Raw genomic sequence first — 25015 nt, 5'->3', positions numbered from 1 at the left:
GACCCTGCCCCACCTCCACCTGGACCCAGTGTAGACAAACAGATGTCCCTACTCCACGTCCACCTGGACCCAGTGTAGACAGGAGGAGACCCTGCCCCACCTCCACCTGGACCCAGTGTAGACAGGAGACCCTGCCCCACCTCCACCTGGACCCAGTGTAGACAGGAGGAGACCCTGCCCCACCTCCACCTGGACCCAGTGTAGACAGGAGGAGACCCTGTCCCACCTCCACCTGGACCCAGTGTAGACACAGAGGTGTCCATACTCCATGTCCACATGGACCCAGTGTAGACAGGAGGAGACCCTGCCCCACCTCCACCTGGACCCAGTGTAGACAAACAGGTGTCCCTACTCCACGTCCACCTGGACCCAGTGTAGACAGGAGGAGACCCTGTCCCACCTCCACCTGGACCCAGTGTAGACAAAGAGGTGTCCATACTCCATGTCCACATGGACCCAGTGTAGACAGGAGGAGACCCTGCCCCACCTCTACCTGGACCCAGTGTAGACAGGAGGAGACCCTGCCCCACCTCCACCTAGACCCAGTGTAGACAAAGAGGTGTCTCTGCCCCACCTCCACCTGGACCCAGTGTGGACAGGAGGAGACCCTGGCCCACCTCCACCTGGACCCAGTGTAGACAAAGAGGTGTCTCTGCCCCACCTCCACCTGGACCCAGTGTGGACAGGAGGAGACCCTGCCCCACCTCCACCTGGACCCAGTGTAGACAGGAGGAGACCCTGCCCCACCTCCACCTGGACCCAGTGTAGACAGGAGGAGACCCTGCCCCACCTCCACCTGGACCCAGTGTAGACAAACAGATGTCCCTACTCCACGTCCACCTGGACCCAGTGTAGACAGGAGGAGACCCTGCCCCACCTCCACCTGGACCCAGTGTAGACAGGAGACCCTGCCCCACCTCCACCTGGACCCAGTGTAGACAGGAGGAGACCCTGCCCCACCTCCACCTGGACCCAGTGTAGACAGGAGACCCTGCCCCACCTCCACCTGGACCCAGTGTAGACAGGAGGAGACCCTGCCCCACCTCCACCTGGACCCAGTGTAGACAAACAGATGTCCCTACTCCACGTCCACCTGGACCCAGTGTAGACAGGAGGAGACCCTGCCCCACCTCCACCTGGACCCAGTGTAGACAGGAGACCCTGCCCCACCTCCACCTGGACCCAGTGTAGACAGGAGGAGACCCTGCCCCACCTCCACCTGGACCCAGTGTAGACAGGAGGAGACCCTGTCCCACCTCCACCTGGACCCAGTGTAGACAAAGAGGTGTCCATACTCCATGTCCACATGGACCCAGTGTAGACAGGAGGAGACCCTGCCCCACCTCCACCTGGACCCAGTGTAGACAAACAGGTGTCCCTACTCCACGTCCACCTGGACCCAGTGTAGACAGGAGGAGACCCTGCCTCACCTCCACCTGGACCCAGTGTAGACAGGAGGAGACCCTGTCCCACCTCCACCTGGACCCAGTGTAGACAGGAGGAGACCCTGCCCCACCTCCACCTGGACCCAGTGTAGACAGGAGGAGACCCTGCCCCACCTCCACCTGGACCCAGTGTAGACAGGAGGAGACCCTGTCCCACCTCCACCTGGACCCAGTGTAGACAAAGAGGTGTCCATACTCCATGTCCACATGGACCCAGTGTAGACAGGAGGAGACCCTGCCCCACCTCCACCTGGACCCAGTGTAGATGAGAGGAGACTCTGCCCCACCTCCACCTGGACCCAGTGTAGACAGGACCTCTGGGGTTCAGGGGTGTATCCTGCACCCTCATTCCAGAACGATTTAACCCGCCCGGTAACGTCACTGTACGCTGCAACACGACGCACTGCCTGGTACGGTGGAAACAGCCCAGGACCTATCAGAAGCTGTCGTACCTGGACTTTCAGTACCAGCTGGACGTCCACAGAAAGGTCGGTGAGAGATCCCCTGGGCCCGGGCATCAGGAGGGAGGCGCACGGGACACGCCCACAGAGGAGCCTGGGAATCCGGGGGATGTGGCCTGGGGGAAGGATGGGTGGATGGTAAGCGGTGACCCTGGGGTGAATGCACTTCGGGGAGCAGAGGAAGCGGTGAGGAGCCTGTGGCCTGTGAAGCAACCTTGAAGGAAGTTGCAGGAGGATGGACAAGGATGATCCTGTAACCATGGAACCAGGAAGTGGACCCGGAGGTGTGGAGGATGATGCAACAAGCAAGGGAGAGCCAATGCTCCATCTGCAGCTGGACGCAGTGTAGACAGAAGGAGACCCGACCCCACCCCCACCTATACCCAGTGTAGACAGGAGGAGACCCTGCCCCATTCTACCTGGACCCAGTGTAGACAGGAGGAGACCCGACCCCACCCCCACCTACCCCCAGTGTAGACAGCAGGAGACCCTGCCCCACGTCCACCTCCACCCAGTGTAGACAAAAGGAGATCTTGTCCCTCAACCACCTGGACCCAGTGTAGACAGGAAGACAACCTGCCCCACGTCCACCTCCACCCAGTGTAGACAAGAGGAGATCTTGTCCCTCAACCACCTGGACCCAGTGTAGACAGGAAGACAACCTGCCCCACGTCCACCTCCATCCAGTGTAGACAAGAGGAGATCTTGTCCCTCAACCACCTGGACCCAGTGTAGACAAGAAGAGACCTGCCCCACGTCCACCTCCACCCAGTGTAGACAAGAGGAGATCTTGTCCCTCAACCACCTGGACCCAGTGTAGACAGGAAGAGACCTGCCCCACGTCCACCTCCATCCAGTGTAGACAAGAGGAGATCTTGTCCCTCAACCACCTGGATCCAGTGTAGACAGGAAGACAACCTGCCCCACGTCCACCTCCATCCAGTGTAGACAAGAGGAGATCTTGTCCCTCAACCACCTGGACCCAGTGTAGACAAGAAGAGACCTGCCCCACGTCCACCTCCACCCAGTGTAGACAAGAGGAGATCTTGTCCCTCAACCACCTGGACCCAGTGTAGACAGGAAGAGACCTGCCCCACGTCCACCTCCACCCAGTGTAGACAAGAGGAGATCTTGTCCCTCAACCACCTGGACCCAGTGTAGACAGGAAGACAACCTGCCCCACGTCCACCTCCATCCAGTGTAGACAAGAGGAGATCTTGTCCCTCAACCACCTGGACCCAGTGTAGACAAGAAGAGACCTGCCCCACGTCCACCTCCACCCAGTGTAGACAAGAGGAGATCTTGTCCCTCAACCACCTGGACCCAGTGTAGACAGGAAGAGACCTGCCCCACGTCCACCTCCATCCAGTGTACACAAGAGGAGATCTTGTCCCTCAACCACCTGGATCCAGTGTAGACAGGAAGACAACCTGCCCCACGTCCACCTCCATCCAGTGTAGACAAGAGGAGATCTTGTCCCTCAACCACCTGGATCCAGTGTAGACAGGAAGAGACCTGCCCCACGTCCACCTCCATCCAGTGTAGACAAGAGGAGATCTTGTCCCTCAACCACCTGGACCCAGTGTAGACAGGAAGAGACCTGCCCCACGTCCACCTCCATCCAGTGTAGACAAGAGGAGATCTTGTCCCTCAACCACCTGGACCCAGTGTAGACAGGAAGAGACCTGCCCCACGTCCACCTCCATCCAGTGTAGACAAGAGGAGATCTTGTCCCTCAACCACCTGGACCCAGTGTAGACAGGAAGAGACCTGCCCCACGTCCACCTCCACCCAGTGTAGACAAGAGGAGATCTTGTCCCTCAACCACCTGGACCCAGTGTAGACAGGAAGAGGCCTGCCCCACGTCCACCTCCATCCAGTGTAGACAAGAGGAGATCTTGTCCCTCAACCACCTGGACCCAGTGTAGGCAAGGAGAGCCTACTTCATGTCTACCTGGATGCAGTGTAGACAGAACACCCTGCCCCAAGGCCAGTGGGACCTTTGTGGATGGATTACAGGAGGATATCTGGCCAGGAAGAATTCTGTGTTTGCAGCTCCTCATCCTACCTGTCTTGTAGATTTGGGGTTTGTGGAGGGAGACCTGCCTGCCACTCTGCAGGGACTCTTTTTCCATTCGGTGCCCACACCAAGGGAGACACTGTGTGAACCATGTAAAGTGTTTTAGAAATGGGAACAGTGAGCCTTGTATTGTGTTTTGTTTTGTTTCTAGAATACGCAGCCTGGCACTGAAAACCTACCGGTAAGTGAAACCACGGACCCTACGGACGACCCTCCGTGTAACCCTACAATCCCCTACTCACCACCGCTATTGTAACCCTACAGTCCCCTACTCACCACCCCTATTGTAACCCTACAGTCCCCTACTCACCACACCTAGTGTAACCCTACAGTCCCCTACTCACCACCACTATTGTAACCCTACAGTCCCCTACTCACCACCCCTATTGTAACCCTACAGTCCCCTACTCACCACACCTAGTGTAACCCTACAGTCCCCTACTCACCACACCTAGTGTAACCCTACAGTCCCCTACTCCCCACCCCTATTGTAACCCTACAGTCCCCTACTCACCACCCCTATTGTAACCCTACAGTCCCCTACTCACCACACCTAGTGTAGCCCTACAGTCCCCTACTCACCACCCCTACTGTAACCCTACAGTCCCCTACTCACCACCCCTATTGTAACCCTACAGTCCCCTACTCACCACACCTAGTGTAACCCTACAGTCCCCTACTCACCACCCCTATTGTAACCCTACAGTCCCCTACTCACCACACCTAGTGTAACCCTACAGTCCCCTACTGACGACCTCCAGCATAACCCTACAGTCCCCTACTCACCACACCTAGTGTAACCCTACAGTCCCCCACAGACGACCTCCAGCATAACCCTACAGTCCCCTACTCACCACACCTAGTGTAACCCTACAGTCCCCCACAGACGACCTCCAGCATAACCCTACAGTCCCCTACTCACCACACCTAGTGTAACCCTACAGTCCTCTATTCATGACCCCTACAGTCCCCTACTGATGACCTCCAGCGTAACCCTACAGTCCCCTACTCACCACACTTGGTGTAATCCTATAGTCCCCTACTCACGACCCCTGCAGTCCCCTACCTATGACCCCTGGCATAACCCTACAGTCCCCTACTCACCACCCTGGCGGAACCCTACAGTCCCCTACTCACGACCTGTACAGTCCCCTACCTACCACACCTAGCGTAACCGTACAGTCCCCTACCCATGACCTGTGGCGTAACCCTACAGTCCCCTACTCACAACCCCTACAGTCCCCTACTTATGACCCCTGGCGTAACCCTACAGTTTCCTACTCACCACTCTGGCGGAACCGTACAGTCCCCTACTCATGACCCGTACAGTCCCCTACTTACCACACCTAGTGTAACCATACAGTCCCCTACCCATGACCTCTGGCGGAACCCTACAGTCCCCTACTCATGACCCCTAGTGTAACACTGTACAGTCCCCTGCCCATGACCCCCTGGCGTAACCCTACTGTCTCCTACTCATGATCCCTAGCATAACCCTACAGGACCCCCGGCGTAACCCTACGGTCTACCCATGACCTATGTCTGCCTGGACCCAGTGTAGACAGGAGAAGACCCCGCCCCACCTCCACCTAGACCCAGTGTAGACAAGAAGGAGAGCCTGCCCCACGTCTACCTGGATCCAGTGTAGACAGGAGAATACTCTGTCCCACATACGGTTGAACCACTCACAACCCTAGTGTCACCCTACAGTCCCCTATTCACGAACCCAGCGGGACCCTACAGTGTAGGTTTACGGGACTCTTACTGCCAGTGTTACCCAGGGGTGGACAGGATGGGGCGTGACCCTGAACCAGAGGAGAAGATCTCACATGCGTGAGGGCCCTCTCGAAGTTCTTACTGGGCGGGATCCGCTCTTGGCCTCAACCTTCATGTCCCAACGGTTGGAATATTAATGCTCAGCCCGTTCTACTGATTTTCCCATTTTATTCCTCTTTCTTCTGAGTGGGTTAAGAATATATTCCAGTGACTGTCTAAGGAGACTATGTCTCCCTCTAAAATGCTTTTAGACTGAGTTCTGTTGCCGGATATTTACCAAGTCTCCTGGCCACTCTGACCCTCAGTATCCTCCTCTGTCCAACGACTATGCTGGACTTGGGGATCTTAACATCCCTTGCTAAACTATCCGTCTGAAGGTCTGTTAAGTTCCTGAATCATTTATTCATGTGTGTATTTACTTTTGAGACGGAGTCTCGCTCTGTCTCCCAGGCTGGAGTGCAGTGGTGCAATCTTGGCTCACTGCAACCTCCACCTCCCAGGTTCAAGCGATTCTCCTGCCTCAGCTTCCCTAGTAGCTGGGACTACAGGCACCTGCCACCACACCTGGCCAACAATTTTTGCTTCAAAAAATAAAATTTTAGCCGGTCACGGTGGCTCATGCCTGTCATCCCAGCATCTTGGGAGGCTGAGGCGTGCAAATCACTTGAGGTCAGGAGTTCAAGACCAGCCTGGCCAACGTGGAGAAATCCTGTCTCTACTAAAAATATAAAAATTACCCATGCCTGGTGGCAGGCGCCTGTAATCCCAGCTACACGGGAGGCTGAGGCAGGAGAATGGCTTGAACCCAGGAGGTGGAAGCAGGAGAATTGCTTGAACCCAGGAGGCGGAGGTTGTGGTGAGCCCAGATCATGCCAATGCACTCCAGCCTGGGTGACAGAGCGTGAGTCTGTCTAGAATAGAATAGAATAGAATAGAATAGAATAGAATAGAATAGACTGGACTAGAATAGAATAGACTAGACTAGACTAGACTAGACTAGAATAGACTAGAATAGACTAGACTAGAATAGAATAGACTAGACTAGAATAGACTAGAATAGACTAGAATAGAATAGACTAGAATAGACTAGACTAGAATAGAATAGAATAGAATAGACTGGACTGGACTGGACTAGACTAGACTGGACTAGACTAGACTAGACTAGAATAGACTAGACTAGAATAGAATAGAATAGAATAGAATAGAATAGAATAGAATGGATGGACTGGACTGGACTGGACTAGAATAGAATAGAATAGAATAGAATAGAATAGACTAGACTAGACTAGACTAGAATAGACTAGAATAGAATAGACTAGAATAGACTAGAATAGACTAGACTAGAATAGACTAGAATAGACTAGAATAGAATAGAATAGAATAGAATAGACTGGACTGGACTGGACTAGACTAGACTGGACTAGACTAGAATAGAATAGACTAGAATAGACTAGACTAGACTAGAATAGAATAGACTAGAATAGAATAGAATAGAATAGAATAGAATAGAATAGAATGGACTGGACTGGACTGGACTAGACTAGACTAGACTAGACTAGACTAGAATAGACTAGAATAGACTAGACTAGAATAGAATAGAATAGAATAGAATAGAATAGAATAGATTAGACTAGACTAGACTAGAATAGACTAGAAAAATAAAATACCTACATCACCCAAATTTTCCTAAGTTGTCTGCCATCCAAATACTAATGAGGCTTGACTCTGGTTAGCTTCCAAGACTTGATCAGAGCAGGTGCATTCAAAATGGTAGGAAAAAAAAGAAAAAAAGGAGAAAAAAATTTAAAAGATAGAAGAATGAAAAAAGACAACCTTTTCCTCCACGCGAAGACACCGATCTCTAACTTTCTTTCTTCCTCCCAAGATCAATGTTTCTGGTGATCTGGAAAATAGATACAACTTTCCAAGCTCTGAACCCAGAGCGAAACATGCTGTGAAGATCAGAGCTGCAGACGTCCGCATCCTGAACTGGAGTTCCTGGAGTGAAGCCGCTGAATTTGGTAAGCGCTGAGCGGAGGTAAGGGATGTCTGTGCCGTCTGCCAACACCTTGGAGCAGGCACAGAGGTCAGCGGCTCTGCCCTGGGTGCTGAGATTGAGTTAAGAACATCGCTTGGAATAGCGTCAGGCTCTGAGTTTATCGCTGAGGCTAGAAAGAAGGAGGGGATCTCGTGCTTGGTCCCGCAACATCGCTTTGCTGATGTTTTTTCAGGATGGATGAGCTACGCTCCCTTAATAACCAGAGAAGAGCCGGGCATGGTGGCTCATGCCTGTCATCCCAGCACTTTGGGAGGCCGAGGCAGGTGGATCACTGGAGGTCGGGAGTTTGAGACCAGCCTGGCCAACATGGTGAAACCCCGTCTCTACTAAAAATACAAAATTAGCCAGGTGTGGTGGCTCACACATGTAATCCCAGCACTTTGGGAGGCCGAGGAGGGAGAATTACTGGAGGTCAGGAGTTTGAGACCAGCCTGGCCAACATGGTGAAACCCCGTCTCTACTAAAAATACAAAATTAGCCAGGAGTGGTGGCAGGTGCCTGTAGTCCCAGCTACTCGGGAGGCTGAGGCAGGAGAATGGCGTGAACCCAGGAGACGGAGTTTGCAGTGAACCGAGATCGCACCACTGCACTCCAGCCTGGGCGACAGAGCGAGACTCTGTCTCAAAAAAAAAAAAAAAAAAAAAAAAAAAAAAAGAAGGGGCCGGGCGCGGTGGCTCAAGCCTGTAATCCCAGCACTTTGGGAGGCCGAGGCGGGTGGATCACGAGGTCAGGAGATCGAGACCATCCTGGCTAACACGGTGAAACCCCGTCTCTACTAAAAAATACAAAAAACTAGCCGGGCGAGGTGGCGGGCGCCTGTAGTCCCAGCTACTTGGGAGGCTGAGGCAGGAGAATGGCGTAAACCCGGGAGGCGGAGCTTGCAGTGAGCTGAGATCCGGCCACTGCACTCCAGCCTGGGCAACAGAGCGAGACTCCGTCTCCAAAAAAAAAAAAAAAAAAAAAAAAGAAAGAGGTGGTCTCATACTCATACAGGGTCATGCAATATTGCTTTGCTGGTGTTTTTTTTTTTTTCAGGACTAATGAGCTAGGCTCCCTTCAGAGCCAGAGGACAACCCCACTGACAGCCCTCCTAAAGCCCCCCTGCCTCTGCCCCACTGGGAAATAGTCAGTCTTCGTCCACTCAAACCATCACCATTCTGGCTCTCTGGCCATGGGGAAGCTCTCTCCCTCTTTTTTTTTTTTTTTTTTTTTTTTTTGAGACAGAGTAATGGCGTGGTCTCAGCTCACTGCAATCTCCACCTCCCGGGTGCAAGCGATTCTCCTGCCTCAGGCTCCCGAGTAGCTGGGATGACAGGCGCCCACCACCACGCCAGGCTAATTTTGTATTTTTAGTAGAGACGGGGTTTCTCCATGTTGGTCAAGCTGGTCTCGAACTCCCGACTTCAGGTGATCCGCCCGCCTCGGCCTCCCAAAGTGCTGGGATGGCAGGCGTGAGCCACCGCGCCCGGCCAGGGAACCTCTCTTCAAAGCCAGGTCTGGGCTGCCCGGGAGGTACAGGGCTATGCTTTTCTCTGAAGATGATTTTGAGGGCTCCAAATTGCAAAGGGAAGAGGCAGGATATTGAGAAGTACATGGTTTTCACCTCGACAAAGGGGACAGAGCAAAAAATCTGGGGAATGGGCATAATACATCAGATGACACGGACAAAACGGGATACAGGGGTGATCAGAGGTGTGTCTGGTGGGCCGGACTGACTGCACCTGTAAGAAATGTGTGTGTTTGTTTACTTTTTGGTTTTTGAGGTAGAGTCTCACTGTTACCCAGCCCAGAGTACAGTGGCGTGATCTCGGCTCACTGCAGGCTCCACCTCCCGGGTTCCAGCGATTCTCCTGCCTCAGCCTCCCGAGTAGCTGGGATTACAGACGTGCATCACGCTTGGCCAATTTTTGTATTTGTATTTTTATTTGTTTGTTGATTTTGAGATGGAGTTTCGCTCTGTCACCCAGGCTGGAGTGCAATGGCAGGATCTCAGTTCACTGCAGCCTCCATCTCCCGGGTTCAAGCGGTTCTCCTGCCTCAGCCTCCCCAGTAGCTGGGATTGCAAGCGTGTATCTCGCTTGGCTAATTTTCGTATTTTGATTTATTTATTTTGAGACGGAGTTTCTCTCTGTCGCCCAGGCTGGAATGCAATGGCGTGATCTCGGCTCACCGCAACCTCCGCCTCCTGGGTTCAAGCGATTCTCCTGCCTCAGACTCCCGAGTGGATGGGATTACAGGCACCTGCCACCACGCCTGCCTAATTTTGTATTTTTTTTTTTTAGTAGAGACGGGGTTTCACCCTGTTGGCCAGGCTGGTCTTGAACTCCTGGCCTCAGATGATCCGCCCGCCTCGGCCTCCCAAAGTGCTGGGATGACAGGCATGAGCCACGGCACCTGGCCCAATTTTTGTATTTTTATTTTATTTTATTTTATTTATTTTTATTTTTATTTTTATTTTTTTTGAGACGGAGTCTCAAAAAAAGCCTGGCTCTGTCGCCCAGGCTGGAGTGCAGTGGCCGGATCTCAGCTCACTGCAAGCTCCGCCTCCCGGGTTCACGCCATTCTCCTGCCTCAGCCTCCCGAGTAGCTGGGACTACAGGCACCTGCCACCTCGCCCGGCTAGTTTTTTGTATTTTTAGTAGAGACGGGGTTTCACCATGTTAGCCAGGATGGTCTCGATCTCCTGACCTCGTGATCTGCCCGACTTGGCCTCCCAAAGTGCTGGGATGACAGGCGTGAGCCACGGCGCCCAGCCCAATTTTTGTATTTTTAGTAGAGACGGGGTTTCACCGTGTTGACCAGGCTGGTCTCGAACCCCTGACCTCAAGTGATCCGCCCACCTCGGCCTCCCAAAGTGCTGGGATGACAGGCGTGAGCCACCTCGCCTGGCCCGTGGCAGTGAAGTTCTAACAGCTCACCACGAATTTCCCTGTGGGCAAAACATGACGCAGGCTCCTGGCCTTTCATCTCCAAGCCATCTTGTTTAGGAACCATAAAAAAGGTGGAGGCAGCTTTGCTCGACCCAGTTCTCAGCTTCACTGTTCCCTGTGGCTAAATGCATCTGGAGTCACGAAGAAATTTAATTTCCTTTCACACGTCCATCAGCCATTCACCGTGGACGCATACGTGTGTGTCTCTCTAGGCTCCGACGACCGAAACCCCAGCTCTGTGCACATTTACGTGCTCCTGATCCTGGGAACCCTTGTCTGTGTCCTTCTCTTCGGCTTCCTCTTTAAAAGGTAACGTGTGAAACCCCTGGGCATCCCCCAGGCAACCATGCCAGGTCGCGAGAAAAGCGCTTTCTCCAAAGTCGGTCTCTGTCTCTGAGAAAGAGAAACACAGCCTTGGCCGGGCGCGGTGTCTCACGCCTGTCATCCCAGCACTTTGGGAGGCCGAGGCGGGTGGATCACCTGAGGTCGGGAGTTCGAGACCAGCCTGACCAACACGGTGAAACCCCGTCTCTACTAAAAATACAAAAATTAGCCGGGCGTGGTGGCAGGTGCCTGTCATCCCGGCTACTCGGGAGGCTGAGGCAGGAGAATCGCTGGAACCCGGGAGGCGGAGGTTGCGGTGAGCGGAGATCGCGCCACCGCACTGCAGCCTGGGCGACAAGAGTGAAACTCCGTCTCAAAAATAAATAAATAAATAAAGAGAGCGAGTAAGTGAGAGAGAGAGAGAGAGAGAAACACAGCCTGCAAAGATGTCTGGTGATCCCAAGACCCATCCAGTAATATCGAGAACTTGCTTGGGACCACACCTTTTTGCCGGACATGAGAGGGAGGGTCCTTCCTCCCTCTCCCAGCTCCTGGGGGCTCCCTGCATCCCTGGGCTTGTGGCCGCATCACTCCAGTCTCTGCCTCCGTCTCCACGTGGCCTCCTCCTCTGGGTCTGTGTCTCCTCTTCTGTCTGTTAGAAGGACACCTGTCACTGGATTCAGGAACCACAGAGATACACACAAAGAATCACCAAATGATGAAAATCTTAAGGAACTAGGCCGGCCGCGGTGGCTCACGCCTGTCATCGCAGCACTTTCGGAGGCTGAGGCAGGCGGATCACCTGAGGTCAGGAGTTCGAGACCAGCCTGACCAACATGGGGAAACCCCGTTTCTACTAAAAATACAAAATTAGCCAGGCGTGGTGGCAGGTGCCTGTCATCCCAGCTACTCAGGAGGCTGAAGTAGGAGAATCGCTTGAGCCCGGGAGGTGGAGGTTGCAGTGAGCTGAGATCACACCACCGCACTCTGGCCTGGGCAACAGAGCAAGACTCCATCTCAAAAATAAAAAAGAAATCACCAAATGACAAACATGTTAAGGAACTAGGCCAGGCGTGGTGTCTCACGCCTGTCATCCCAGCACTTTGGGAGGCTGAGATGGGAGGATCACCTGAGGTCAGGAGTTCGAGACCAGCCTGACCAACATGGTGAAACCCCGTCTCCACTAAAAATACAAAATTAGTTGTGCGTGGTGGCACATTCCTGTAATCCCAGCTACTCAGGAGGCTGAAGTAGGAGAATCGCTTGAACCCGGGAGGCGGAGCTTGCAGTGAGCTGAGATCGCACCACCGCACTCCAGCCTGGGCGACAGAGCGAGACTCCGTCTCAAAACAAAGAAACACAAAGTAACCCACCTTCAACCCAGGAACCATGCTCTTCAAGGCTGGTGGGATCAAGGCAGGCGTTTCCCCTCTGGAGCTCAGCCCTTCAACACCAGGGACCTCAGAGTCCGTGAAGCTGCCCACAGCTGACTACCTGTTCCATTCCCATCCCTGTGCCCGAGGGGCTGGGGAAGATTCTAGAAAGATTCCCTATGAGCATCACTGTGTATTCTTTTTTTTTTTTTTTTTTTTTTTTTTTTGAGACGGAGTCTTGCTCTGTCGCCCGGGCTGGAGTGCAGTGGCCGGATCTCAGCTCACTGCAAGCTCCGCCTCCCGGGTTCACGCCATTCTCCTGCCTCAGCCTCCGGAGTAGCTGGGACTACAGGCGCCCGCCACCGCGCCCGGCTAGTTTTTTTTTTTTTTGTATTTTTAGTAGAGACGGGGTTTCACTGTGTTAGCCAGGATGGTCTCGATCTCCTGACCTCGTGATCCGCCCGTCTCGGCCTCCCAAAGTGCTGGGATTACAGGCTTGAGCCACCGCGCCCGGCCAACACTGTGTATTCTTGTAGGATCTCCTGTTTCCTCAGTTCCGTTTGTTTGTTTGTTTGTTTGTTTGTTTGTTTGAGGCAGAGTCTTGCTCTGTCGCCCAGGCTGGAGTGCAGTGACGTGATCTCGGCTCACTGCAACCTCCACCTCCCGGGTTCAAGCGATTCTCCTGCCTCAGCCTCCCGAGTAGCTGGGATGACAGGTGTGCGCCACGATACTCAGCTAATTTTTGTATTTGGAATAGAGATGGGGTTTCACCAGGTTGGCCAGGCTGGTCTCGAACTCCGGACATCAAGTGATCCGCCCGCCTCGGCCTCCCGAAGTGCTGGGATCACAGGCGTGAGCCACCGCTTTCTCTTCTTTTCTTTTCTTTTCTTTTCTTTGTTTTTCTCTCTCTTTCTTTTCTTTCCTTCTTCCCTTCTTTCCTTCCTTCCTTCCTTCCTTCTCTCTCTCTTTCTCTTTCTTTCTTTCTTTCTTTCTTTCTTTCTTTCTTTCTTTTCTTTCTTTCTTTCTTCTTTCTTTCTTTCTTCTTTTCTTTTCTTTTCTTTTCTTTCTTTTTCTTGAGATGGAGTATCGCTCTGTCACCAGGCTGGAGGGCAGTGGTACAACCTTGGCTCACTGCAACCTCCACCTCCCAGGTTCAAGCGATTCTCCTGCCTCAGCCTCCTGAGTAGCTGGGACCACAGGTATGCACCACAATACTCGGCTAATTTTTGTATTTTTAGTAGAGATGGGGTTTCACCAGGTTGGCCTGACTGGTCTCGAACTCTGGACCTCAAGTGATCCACCCGCCTCAGCCTCCCAAAGTGCTGGGATTACAGGCTGAGCCACCGCGCCCAGCCTGGTTCCTTAAGATTGTTAAGATTGTTGTCATTTGGTGATTCTTTTTTTTTTTTTTTTTTTTTTTTTTTTTGAGACGGAGTCTTGCTCTGTCGCCCAGGCTGGAGTGCAGTGGTGCAATCTCGGCTCACTGCAACCTCCACCTCCCGGGTTCAAGCAATTCTCCTGCCTCAGCCTCCTGAGTAGCTGGGGTTTGCAGGTGTGCACCACCATGCCCGGCTAATTTTTCTATTTTTAGTAGAAACGGGGTTTCACCATTTGGCCAGGATGGTCTCAAACGCTTGACCTCAAGTGATCCACCTGCCTCAGCCTCCCAAAGTGCTGGGATTATAGGCGTGAGCCACCACACCTGGCCTAGTTCCTTAAGATTTTCATCATTTGGTGATTCTTTCTTTTTTTAATTTTTTTTCTTGAGACGGAGTCTCACTCTGTTGCCCAGGCTGGAGTGCAGTGGTGTGATCTCGGCTCACTGCAGCCTCCGCCTCCCGGGTTCACGCCATTCTCCTGCCTCAGCCTCCTGAGTAGGTGGGATTACAGGTGTGCAGCATGATAACCAGCTAATTTTTGTATTTTTAGTAGAGACGGGATTTCAGCATGTTGGTCAGGCTGGTCTCGAACTCTTGACCTCAAGTGATCCACCCGCCTCAGCCCCCCAAAGTGCTGGGATGACAGGCGTGAGCCGCCGCGCCTGGCCTAGTTCCTTAAGATTTTCATCATCTGGTGATTCTTAGTGAAGTTGTTCTGCGTAGTTGAGCGCAGATGCCCCGCGCGCAGCATCCCTCGGCACACGGCGTCGATGCAAGGAACTCTGGTACCCTGGCGTTCTCTCCACACTTTCTCTCTGTGTCTCAGGTTCTTTAGGATACAGAGACTGTTCCCGCCAGTCCCACAGATCAAAGACAAACTGAATGATAACCATGAAGTGGAAGACGAGGTAGGTAGAGGGTGGGCGGAACGGTGACCTGGGAGGGAAAGCGGGGAACGGGGAGTGTGGGACACGGCCTCTGAGTGTCGACTGTCTTGCTTCTCCACCAGCTTCGCCACGGGTGTGCTTGGAATCTGTATCCCGCTCCTGGGACTTCTCCCAGGTTGAGATCAGGGTCTCTCCCGGGTTGGAGTCAGGGTCCTCTCTGTGAGCTCCATCAGGAGAAATTGAGTCAGGCTGGTGGTCAAAACAAGGAAGAGAAGATGGTAGTGATGAGCCGGGCGCAGTGGCTCAGGCCTGTCATCCCAGCACTTGGGGAGGTTGAGGCAGGTGGATCACGTGAGGCCAGAAGTTGGAGACCAGCCTGGCCAACAAGGTGAAACCGTGTCTCTGCTAAAAATACAAAAAGTAGCCGGGCACGGTGGTGCACGCCTGTAATCCCAGCTACTCGGGAGACTGAGGCAGGAGAATGACTCGAACCCAGGAGGCAGAGGTTGCAGTGAGCCGAGATCGCACCACCGCACTCCAGCCTGGGTGACAGAGTGAGACTCCGTCTCAAAAGAAAAAAGAAGGTAGAGAGGAGAGGCAGAAATAAAGAGACAAGAGAGGCAGAGAAAGAGGGAGGGAGACGGAGGAGAGAGCGAGGAACAAAGAAGGGAATGAGAAGGAGACACAAAAGAGAGGGAAGTCCGGGCAGACAGACTGACAGAGAAACAAAGGCAGACACACAGAGAGAGAAACAGAGAGGGAGGGAGAAAAGGGAGAAGGAAAGAGAGAGAGAGACAGAGAGGAACACAGGGATATACGAAGAGAAAAAGACCATCAGAGACACAGAGAGGGAGAAACAAAGACAGACAAACATAAAGAACAGGCAGGGGCCAGGCACGGTGGCTCGCACCTGTCATCCCAGCACTCTGGGAGGCCGAGGCGGGAGGATCACTTGAGGTCGGGAGTTCGAGACCAGCCTGGCCAACATGGAGAAACCTCGTCTCTACTAAAATTACAAAAACTAGCCGGGTGTGGTGGCGCACGCCTGTCATCCCAGCTACTCGGGAGGCTGAGGCAGGAGAATCACTTGAACCCGGGAGGCGGAGCTTGCAGTGAGCCGAGATCACGCCATTACGCTCCAACCTGGGCGACAAGAGCGAAAGTTTATATCAAGAAACAAACAAACAAACAAAAACAAACAAACAAAAAAAACATCACCAACCCCAGCAGGGAGAGGAGAGAGACAAAGACAGAGAGACAGAGAGACAGAGAGAGACGGAGACGGACAGATAGAGACAGGGACAAAGAGAAAAAGAAACAGAGAGAGAGAGACATAGGTGGACTCGGAGAGCGGAGAGAGAGCGAGAGACACACACAAAGAGAGACCACGGGATGGGAGTGGAAGAGAGAGACGTAGGGAGGAAAGAGACAGAGAGGGAGACAGAGAAAAGAGACACAGAGACCGACAGAGACGGGGAAGACAGAGAAATGATACCCGGTCTCAGCGACAGCCCGGAGAGGGTGAACAAGGGCAAGGAACTGCGTGATGCGCACCCCGAAACCCCATGAACGGTCCCTCTCCCACCCGCCTCTCTCTGCCTCAGGGACTGCGTCTCATGTTGCGGTAAAAGCCGGCAGGCTGGAAAGTCAGGCCAGAGCTGATGCTGCATTCCAGGGGCAGAACCTTCCGGCATTCTCAGAGTAGGAGATGTCATTTTAAAAAAGGAAATAAAACTCTTGTCCAGGGAACCCCAGCTTTGATCCTTTAGACCTTGGACGAGTTAGATGAGGCCCACCCTGCTCGTTTAGACCTTCGACTGATTAGATGAGGCCCACCTATATACCTTCGACTGATTAGATGAGGCCCACTTATATATCTCAACTGATTAGATGAGGCCCGCCCTTCCCCCAATATACCTTCAACTGATTAGATGAGGCCCACCTATATACCTTCGCCTGATTAGATGAGGCCCACCTATATACCTTCGCCTGATTAGATGAGGCCCACCTATATACCTTCGACTGATTAGATGAGGCCCACCTATATACCTTCGCCTGATTAGATGAGGCCCACCTATATACCTTCGACTGATTAGATGAGGCCCACCTATATACCTTCGACTGATTAGATGAGACCCACCTATATACCTTCGCCTGATTAGATGAGGCCCACCTATATACCTTCGACTGATTAGATGAGGCCCACCTATATACCTTCGACTGATTAGATGAGACCCACCTATATACCTTCGCCTGATTAGATGAGGCCCACCTATATACCTTCGACTGATTAGATGAGGCCCGCCTATATACCTTCGACTGATTAGATGAGGCCCACTTATATACCTTCGACTGATTAGATGAGGCCCACTTATATACCTTCGACTGATTAGATGAGGCCCGCCCTTCCCCCAATATACCTTCAGCTGATTAGATGAGGCCCACCCTTCCGTTTTAGGCCTTTGACTGATTAGATGAGGTCCACCCTTCCCCTTTAGACCTTCAACTGATTAGATGATGCCTACCCTTCTCCTTTAGACCTTCAGCTTATTAATTAGATGAGGCCCACCCTTCCTCTTTAGACTTTCGACTGAGTAGATGAGGCCCACCCTTCCCCCTTTAGACCTTCAACTGATTAGATGAGGCCCACCCTTCCATTTTTAGACCTTCAACTGATTAGATGCCGCCCACCCTTCCCTTTTTTAGGCCTTCGACTGATTAGATGAGGTCCGCCCTTCCCCTTTTAGACCTTCAACTGATGAGATGAGGCCCACCTGTCCCCTTTAGACCTTCAACTGATTAGATGATGCCTACCCTTCTCCTTTAGACCTTCAGCTTATTAATTAGATGAGGCCCACCCTTCCTCTTTAGACTTTCGACTGAGTAGATGAGGCCCACCCTTCCCCCTTTAGGCCTTCAACTGATTAGATGAGGCCCACCCTTCCCCCCTTAGCCCTTCGGCTGATTACACAAGACCCACCCTTCCCCCTTTAGACCTTCAACTGATTAAATGAGGCCCACTCTTCCCCTTAAAACCTTCAACTGATTAGATGAGGCCCACCCTCCCCTTTAGACCTTTGATGAGGCCCACCCTTCTCTCTTTAGACCTTTGACTGGTTAGACCATGCCCCCCTTCCCCTTTAGGCCTTCAACTGATTAGATGAGGCCCACCCTTCCCTTTTAGACCTTCAACTGATTAGATGAGGCCCACCCTTCCCCTTTAGACCTTTGATTAGATGAGGCCCACCCTTCTCTCTTTAGACCTTTGACTGATTAGACCATGCCCCCTCTTTGCCTTTAGGCCTTCAACTGATTAGATGAGGCCCACCTGTCCCCCTTTAGACCTTCGACTGATTACATGAGACCCACCCTTCCCCCTTTTAGCCCTTCATCTGATTACATGAGGCCCACCCTTCCCCCTTTAAACCTTCAACTGACTAGATGAGGCCCACCCTTCCCCCTTTAGACCTTCAGCTGATTACACGAGACCCACCCTTCCCCCTTTAGACATTCAACTGATTAGATGAGGCCCACCCTTCCCCTTTAGACCTTTGATTAGATGAGGCCCACCCTTCTCTCTATAGACCTTTGACTGATTAGACCATGCCCACCCTTCCCCTTTAGGCCTTCAACTGATTAGATGAGACCCGCCCTTCCCTTTTTAGACCTTCAACTGATTAGATGAGGCCCACCTGTCCTTTAGACCTTCAATTGATTAGATGAGGCCCACCCTTCCCCTTTAGACCCTCGACTGATTAGATGAGGCCTACCCTTCTCGTTTAGACCTTCAGCTTATTAATTAGATGAGGCCCGCCCTTCTCCTTTAGACTTTTGACTTATTAGATGAGGCCCACCCTTCACCCTTTAAACCTTCAACTGATTAGAAGAAGCCCACTCTTCCCCCTTTAGACCTTCAACTGATTAAATGAGGCCCACCCCTCCCGTTTAGACCTTCAACTGATTAATTGAGGCCCACCCTGCCCCTTTAGACCTTCAACTGATTAGACCATGCCCACCCTTCCCCTTTAGACCTTTCACTAATTAGATGAGGCCCACCCTTCTCCTTTAGACCTTCAGCTTATTAATTAGATAAGGCCCACCCTTCCCCCTTTAGACCTTCGACTGATTAGATGAGGCCCACCCACATTCTCTAGTCCAATCTTTTTTCCTGGGAATCAGCTGACTGTGAACTTCACATCTACAAAGCACCTTCGTCGCAGACCCTGAGTCAGGGTTTGATTCAATAACTGGGGACTGTAGCCTAGTCCCCGAGTCACAGGGACATGTCATTGGTGCCGGGTATCCGAGACAGAGACCAAGAGATGAAAGAGAAACAGGGAGACTGAACCCAACAGAGGCAGACACACAGGAAGACGGAAATAGAGAGAGACTCAGAGATGGGGGTGGAAGATGGTGAGAGGGGGAGGAAAGAGAGACAGAGAGGGAGACAGAGAAAAGAGGCAAAGAGACAGACTCAACAGCAAGACTCCAGGAAGGGTGACTAAGGGTGAGGGACCTGTGTGACCCACATCCGAAGAGCCCAGGGGCGTCCCTCTCCCACCCACCTCTCTCCACCTCAGGGGCTGTGTCTTCCTCCCATGGGGAACTCCAGATCAAGCCCAGGGCTGCCCCCAGCGCCCTCTTTCCTGCCATATGGGTAACACCCTTCCAGTTGCCACTTGCACACCCCCGTCCTAGACCCAGCCATCTGCCATTCCGTTACCTTCCACCCCCACGCCAGCCTCCTCCCCAGCCCCCACTTTCCACTGACCCCCCAGGGGTCCCCCACATCGAGGTGCCAGGATAACAGCTTCAGGCTTCAACCTTCCCTTCTCCGAGCTCCATCGGCCCCAGAGCCTTAGCACCTGCTGCACCCTGCCCAGGTCTCACGCTCACAAGCTCTTCCGAAGGCCACCCTGTTCATTGTCAACTATGAGGCTGCACGGGTGGGTCTCAGATCTTTATCCCAGGAAAAACCCCTGGCCGGGCACAGTGGCTCACGCCTGTCATCCCAGCACTTTGGGAGGCCGAGGCGAGTGGATCACCACGAGGTCGGGAGTTCGAGACCAGCCTGGCCAACATGATGAAAGCCCATCTGTACTAAAAATACAAAAATTAGCCGGGCATGGCGGTGCACGCCTATAATCCTCAGGAGGCTGAGGCAGGAGAATGGCTTGAACTCGGGAGGCGGAGGTTGCAGTGAGCTGAGGTCGTGCCACTGCACTCCAGCCTGGGCGTCAGAGCGAGACTCCGTCTCGAGGGGGGAAGATAAAAATAAACACTGCCTTCCGAGTCCCAGGCTCAGCTGTGAAGATCTGACAGCCTGAATCCTCCTTCTTTTTCTCAGATTATCTGGGAGGAATTCATGCCAGAGGAAGGTAAAGGTTACCGCGAAGAGGTGTTGACCGTGAAGGAAATTACCTGAGGCCTGGAGGGTGTAGGAATGGCGTGGACATCTCCGCCTCCGAGACACTGGGGAACTGTTTTCTTGTTGATGATGCCGTGAGCCTTTATATCATTTTCTACGTTTTTATTTAAAGACATGATGTTTGGGTCCAGGCACGGTAGCTCACACCTGTCATCCCGGCACTTTGGGAGGCCGAGGCGGGTGGATCACCTGAGGCCAGGAGTTCCAGACCAGCCTGGCCAACATGGTGAAACCCCGTCTCAACTAAAAATGCAGAAATTTACCCAGCCGTGGTGGCGTACACCTGTCATCCCACCGACGTGGGAGGCTGAGGCAGGAGAATCCCTTAAACCTGGGAGGCGGAGGTTGCAGTGAGCCGAGATCACGCCATTGCACACCAACCTGGGTGACAGAGCAAGATTGCATCTCAAAAAAATAATAATAATAAATAATAAAAACGTGATCTTTGGCTGGGCGCCGTGGCTCATGCCTGTATTTGTAACACTTTGGGAGGCCAAAGTAGGAGGATTTCTTGAGACAGGAGTTTAAGACCTGGGCAACAGAGCGAGACCCCATCTCTACAAAAAAAATGCAAAAGTTAGCTGGGCATGGTGGCTTGTGCCTGTAGTCCCAGCTATCTGGGAGGCTGAGGTGGGGGGATCACTAGAGTTCAAGGTAACATTAAGCTGTGATTGTACCACTGCACTCCAGCCTGGTGACAAAGTAAGACCCCATCTCTCTTTCTCAAAAAAAGTGATATTTAGCAAAGATGCTTAGACTCTAAGAAGCTTGTGCATCTCCTTCCAACCCAATCACTGAGGCACTGTCTAGCCTCCTCCTTAAATCACTGACTGGGAGAGCTGAGATTGCACCATTGCACTCCAGCCCGGGCCACAAGAGCGAAACTCCATCTCATTAAAAAAAAAAAAAAAAAAATTCATGGTCGGGCGCAGCAGCTCACGCCTGAAATCCCAGCACTTTGGGAGGCCGAGGCGGGCAGATCATGAGGTCAGGAGATCGAGACCATCCTGGCTAACACGGTGAAACCCCGACTAAAAATACAAAAAATTAGCCGGGCGAGGTGGCGGCGCCTGTAGTCCCAGCTACTGGGGAGGCTGAGGCAGGAGAATGGCGTGAACCCAGGAGGTGGAGCTTGCAGTGAGCGGAGATCCGGCCACTGCACTCCAGCCCGGGCAACAGAGTGAGACTCCGTCTCAAAAAAAAAAAAAAAAATCATTTATTATTGTACAGCAAGCACTTGAGGTGAGAGATATGAGAACCTGGGCCTCTCTGGTCTAAAAATCCAGTTTTCAGTAGGCCTGGTCCCTTCGGGAGGACAAAGGGATGATATAGTTGGTCCGTTGTCAATCTCAGGTTGAAATTTGGTTCTCCGGGTTGGAGGTGGCACCTGGCAGGGGATGTTTAAATCATGGAGGGCGGACTCTTTATTTAAAAATGGCTTGGTGCCTTTCTTGTAGTCATGAGTGACTTCTTTTTCTGTTTGTTCCTTTTTTTTTTTTTTTTTTTTTTTTTTTTTTTTTGAGACGGAGTCTCGCTCTGTCCCCCAGGCTGGAGTGCAGTGGCCGGATCTCAGCTCACTGCAAGCTCCGCCTCCCGGGTTTACGCCATTCTCCTGCCTCAGCCTCCCAAGTAGCTGGGACTACAGGCGCCCGCCACCTCGCCCGGCTGGTTTTTTGTATTTTTTAGTAGAGACGGGGTTTCACCGTGTTAGCCAGGATGGTCTCGATCTCCTGACCTCGTGATCCACCCGTCTCGGCCTCCCAAAGTGCTGAGATTACAGGCTTGAGCCACCGCGCCCGGCCTTTCTGTTTGTTCCTAAAAGAGCTGGTTATGAAACAGAGGCTGCTGGCTGGGTGCGGTGGCTCACGCCTATGATCCCAGCACTTTGGGAGGCTGAGGCGGGCGGATCGCCTGAGCTCAGGAGTTCGAGACCAGCCTGGGCAACACAGTGAAACCCCGTCTGTATTAAAATACAAAAAATTAGCCGGGCCTGCCGGCATGCACCTGTAATCCCAGCTACTCGGGAGGCTGAGGCAGGAGAATCGCTTGAACCTGGGAGGCAGAGGTTGCAATGAGCCAAGATCGCGCCACTGCGCTCCAGCCTGGGCGACAGAGTGAGACTCTGTCTCCAAAAGAAAAAAAAAAAGTAGAAAGAGAAAGAGGCTGGTACCTCCTTCCCCGCCTCTTGCCACCTCTCCCATCATGTAACGCCAGCTCCCCTTGCTCTCCCCCCAGGAGTGGAAGTTGCTGAGATTCTCACCAGCAGCAGACACTGAAACCATGATTCCTGTACACTCTGCAGAATTATGAGCCAAATAAACCTTATTTGTTGTTTTTTTTTTTTGAGGTGGAGTCTCACTTTGTTGCCAGGCTAGAGTGCAGTGGTGCAATCTCAGCTCACTGCAACTTCCACCTCCCCGGTTCAAGCAGTTCCCCTGCCTCAGCCTCCCAAGTAGCTGGGATTACAGGCGTCTGCCACCACGCCCACAGAATTAGGACATGGACATCTTTGGGGCCATTATTCTGTCTCCCACATGGGATTAGGATGTGGACGTCTTTGGGGCCATTATTCTGTCTCCCTATGGGGTTAGGATGTGGATATCTTTGGGGCCATTATTCTGTCTCCCTCGTGGGAAATAGGACATGGACATCTTTGGGGCCATTATTATGTCTCCCACATGGGGATTAGGACGTGGACATCTTTGGGGCCATTATTCTGTCTCCCTCGTGGGAATTAGGATGTGGACATGTTTAGGGCCATTATCCTGTCTCCCACATGGGATTAGGATGTGGACATCTTTGGGGCCATTATCCTGTCTCCCACATGGGATTAGGACATGGACATCTTTGGGGCCATTATCCTGTCTCCCACATGGGATTAGGATGTGGACATCTTTGGGGCCATTATTCTGTCTCCCTATGGGGTTAGGATGTGGATATCTTTGGGGCCATTATTCTGTCTCCCACATGGGATTAGGACATGGACATCTTTGGGGCCATTATTCTGTCTCCCACATGGGGATTAGGACGTGGACATGTTTAGGGCCATTATCCTGTCTCCCACATGGGATTAGGATGTGGACATCTTTGGGGCCATTATTCTGTCTCCCACATGGGGATTAGGACGTGGACATCTTTGCAGCACATTATTTTGTCTCCCACTATCAGTGAGGGATTCATCACCACAGATGCTTAAACGTCAACTGAGATGGTGGCTGACGATGAGATGGCAGCTCTCTCCTTCGTCATGGGCGTTCCATGTCCCTCCTGCAAACCCCGGCCAGCCCCTTGCTTCCGAGTTTCAGGGGAGATTTGATGATGGAGCAGAGGCAACCTTCTGGAACCTTCCACCCCTGATCTTTTGATTCACAGGTCAAAGCTTGGGGAGGAGATGGGGCCAGGCTCTTGGTGGGGAGAAGCGTCTAAAACACAGCAAGGAAGAAAAAGCGTGGAATCCCCTGGGCCCGCTAGAAATGAGAGCAGGAAACCCCACGGACCACCCCAGGAAGCAGGTTTACCTCCCCAAGGGAGCACCACATCCCTGGGTAGGAACCTGTGGGTTTCAGAGACCTCAGGTCCCACTTAGCTCAGAAGCAGAGGCCTCGGGTGTCAAAGACACAGCAGAGGCCGGGCACGGTGGCCGTGCCTCCCAGCACTTTGCCAGGCCAAAGCAGGTGGATCACTTGAGGTCAGGAGTTCAAAACCAACCTGGCCAATATGGCGAAACCCCGTCTGTACTAAAAATAACAAAAAAAAGCTGGGCGTGGTGGCAGGCACCTGTAATCCCAGCGACTCAGGAGACTGAGGCAGGAGAATCGCTTGAACCAGGAAGGCAAAGGTTGCAGTGAGCCGAGATTGCGTCATTGCACTCCAATCCGGGCGACAGAGAGGAGCTGTGGCCAGCGTGGTGGCTCATGCCTGTAATCCCAGCACTTTGCGAGGCCACGGCAGGCAGATCACTTGAGGTCAGAAGTTCAAAACCAGCCTGGCCAACACGGCAAAATCTCATCTCTACTAAAAATACAAAAAAAAAAAAAGTGAGGTGTGGTGACAGGCACCTATAATCCCAGCTGTTTGGGAGCCTGCAGCAGGAGAATCACTTGAACCCAGGAGGCAGAGGTTGCCGTGAGCCGAGATTGTGCCACCGCACTGCAGCCTGGGTGACAGAGCGAGACTCCATCTCAAAAAGAAAAAGAAGGCCGGGCGCGGTGGCTCAAGCCTGTAATCCCAGCACTTTGGGAGGCCGAGACCGATGGATCACGAGGTCAGGAGATCGAGACCATCCTGGCTAACATGGTGAAACCCCGTCTCTACTAAAAAAAATACAAAAAACTAGCGGGGCGAGGTGGCGGGCGCCTGTTGTCCCAGCTACTCGGGAGGCTGAGGCAGGAGAATGGCGTAGACCCGGGAGGCGGAGCTTGCAGTGAGCTGAGATCTGGCCACTGCACTCCAGCCTGGGCGACAGAGCGAGACTCCGTCTCAAAAAAAAAAAAAAAAAAAAAAAAAAAAAAAAAAAAAAAAAACAAAAAAAAAAACAAAAAAAAAAAGCTGTGGCCGGGTGTGGTGGGATTACAAAGTCCTGTAATCCAGGCACTTTGGAAGGCCAAGGCGGGCGGATCATGAGGTCAGGAGTTCGAGGCCAGCCTGGCCAACATGGTGAAACCCCGTCTCTGCTAAAGATACAACATCTGAGCCGGATGTGGTGGGGTGTGCCTGTACTCTGGAGGCTGACGCAGGAGAACCGGTTGAACCTGGGAGGTGGAGATTGTAGTGAGCCGAGACCATGAGATTGCACTCCGGCCTGGGTGAGAGGATGAGACTCTGTCTCTAAATACATAAATAATTAATTAAAAAGAGCAAGCAGAGATAGGGT

At 52.6% G+C, this 25015-nt stretch overlaps 1 protein-coding gene across 2 annotated transcripts in view; it reads left to right on the top strand.

Moving 5' to 3' along the window:
- The window catches only part of LOC126947138 (granulocyte-macrophage colony-stimulating factor receptor subunit alpha), a 58502-nt gene extending 36035 nt beyond the window's left edge, over window positions 1-22467 (top strand). Inside the window, exons 8-14 of one of the 2 annotated variants that reach the window (XR_007722940.1) lie at window positions 1800-1933; window positions 4138-4167; window positions 7648-7783; window positions 10964-11060; window positions 14654-14735; window positions 20062-20216; window positions 22378-22467. Coding sequence is in view for 1 of the 2 variants with exons in the window: in XM_050777762.1 (XP_050633719.1) it covers window positions 1800-1933; window positions 4138-4167; window positions 7648-7783; window positions 10964-11060; window positions 14654-14735; window positions 20062-20139 (557 nt within the window). In the remaining variant the exon portion in view is untranslated. Of the gene's footprint in view, window positions 1-1799; window positions 1934-4137; window positions 4168-7647; window positions 7784-10963; window positions 11061-14653; window positions 14736-20061; window positions 20585-22377 lie in introns of those variants that run through there. The other variant, XM_050777762.1, reaches the window with a different exon arrangement.
- The last annotated feature ends 2548 nt before the right edge of the window (window positions 22468-25015 follow it).

The sequence above is a fragment of the Macaca thibetana genome, chromosome Y (genome assembly GCF_024542745.1).
Source record: "Macaca thibetana thibetana isolate TM-01 chromosome Y, ASM2454274v1, whole genome shotgun sequence".
In the NCBI taxonomy this organism is placed as follows: Eukaryota; Metazoa; Chordata; class Mammalia; order Primates; family Cercopithecidae; genus Macaca; species Macaca thibetana.
Note: the sequence above shows the minus strand (reverse complement) of the source record. Positions and strands in the feature narration are given on the sequence as shown.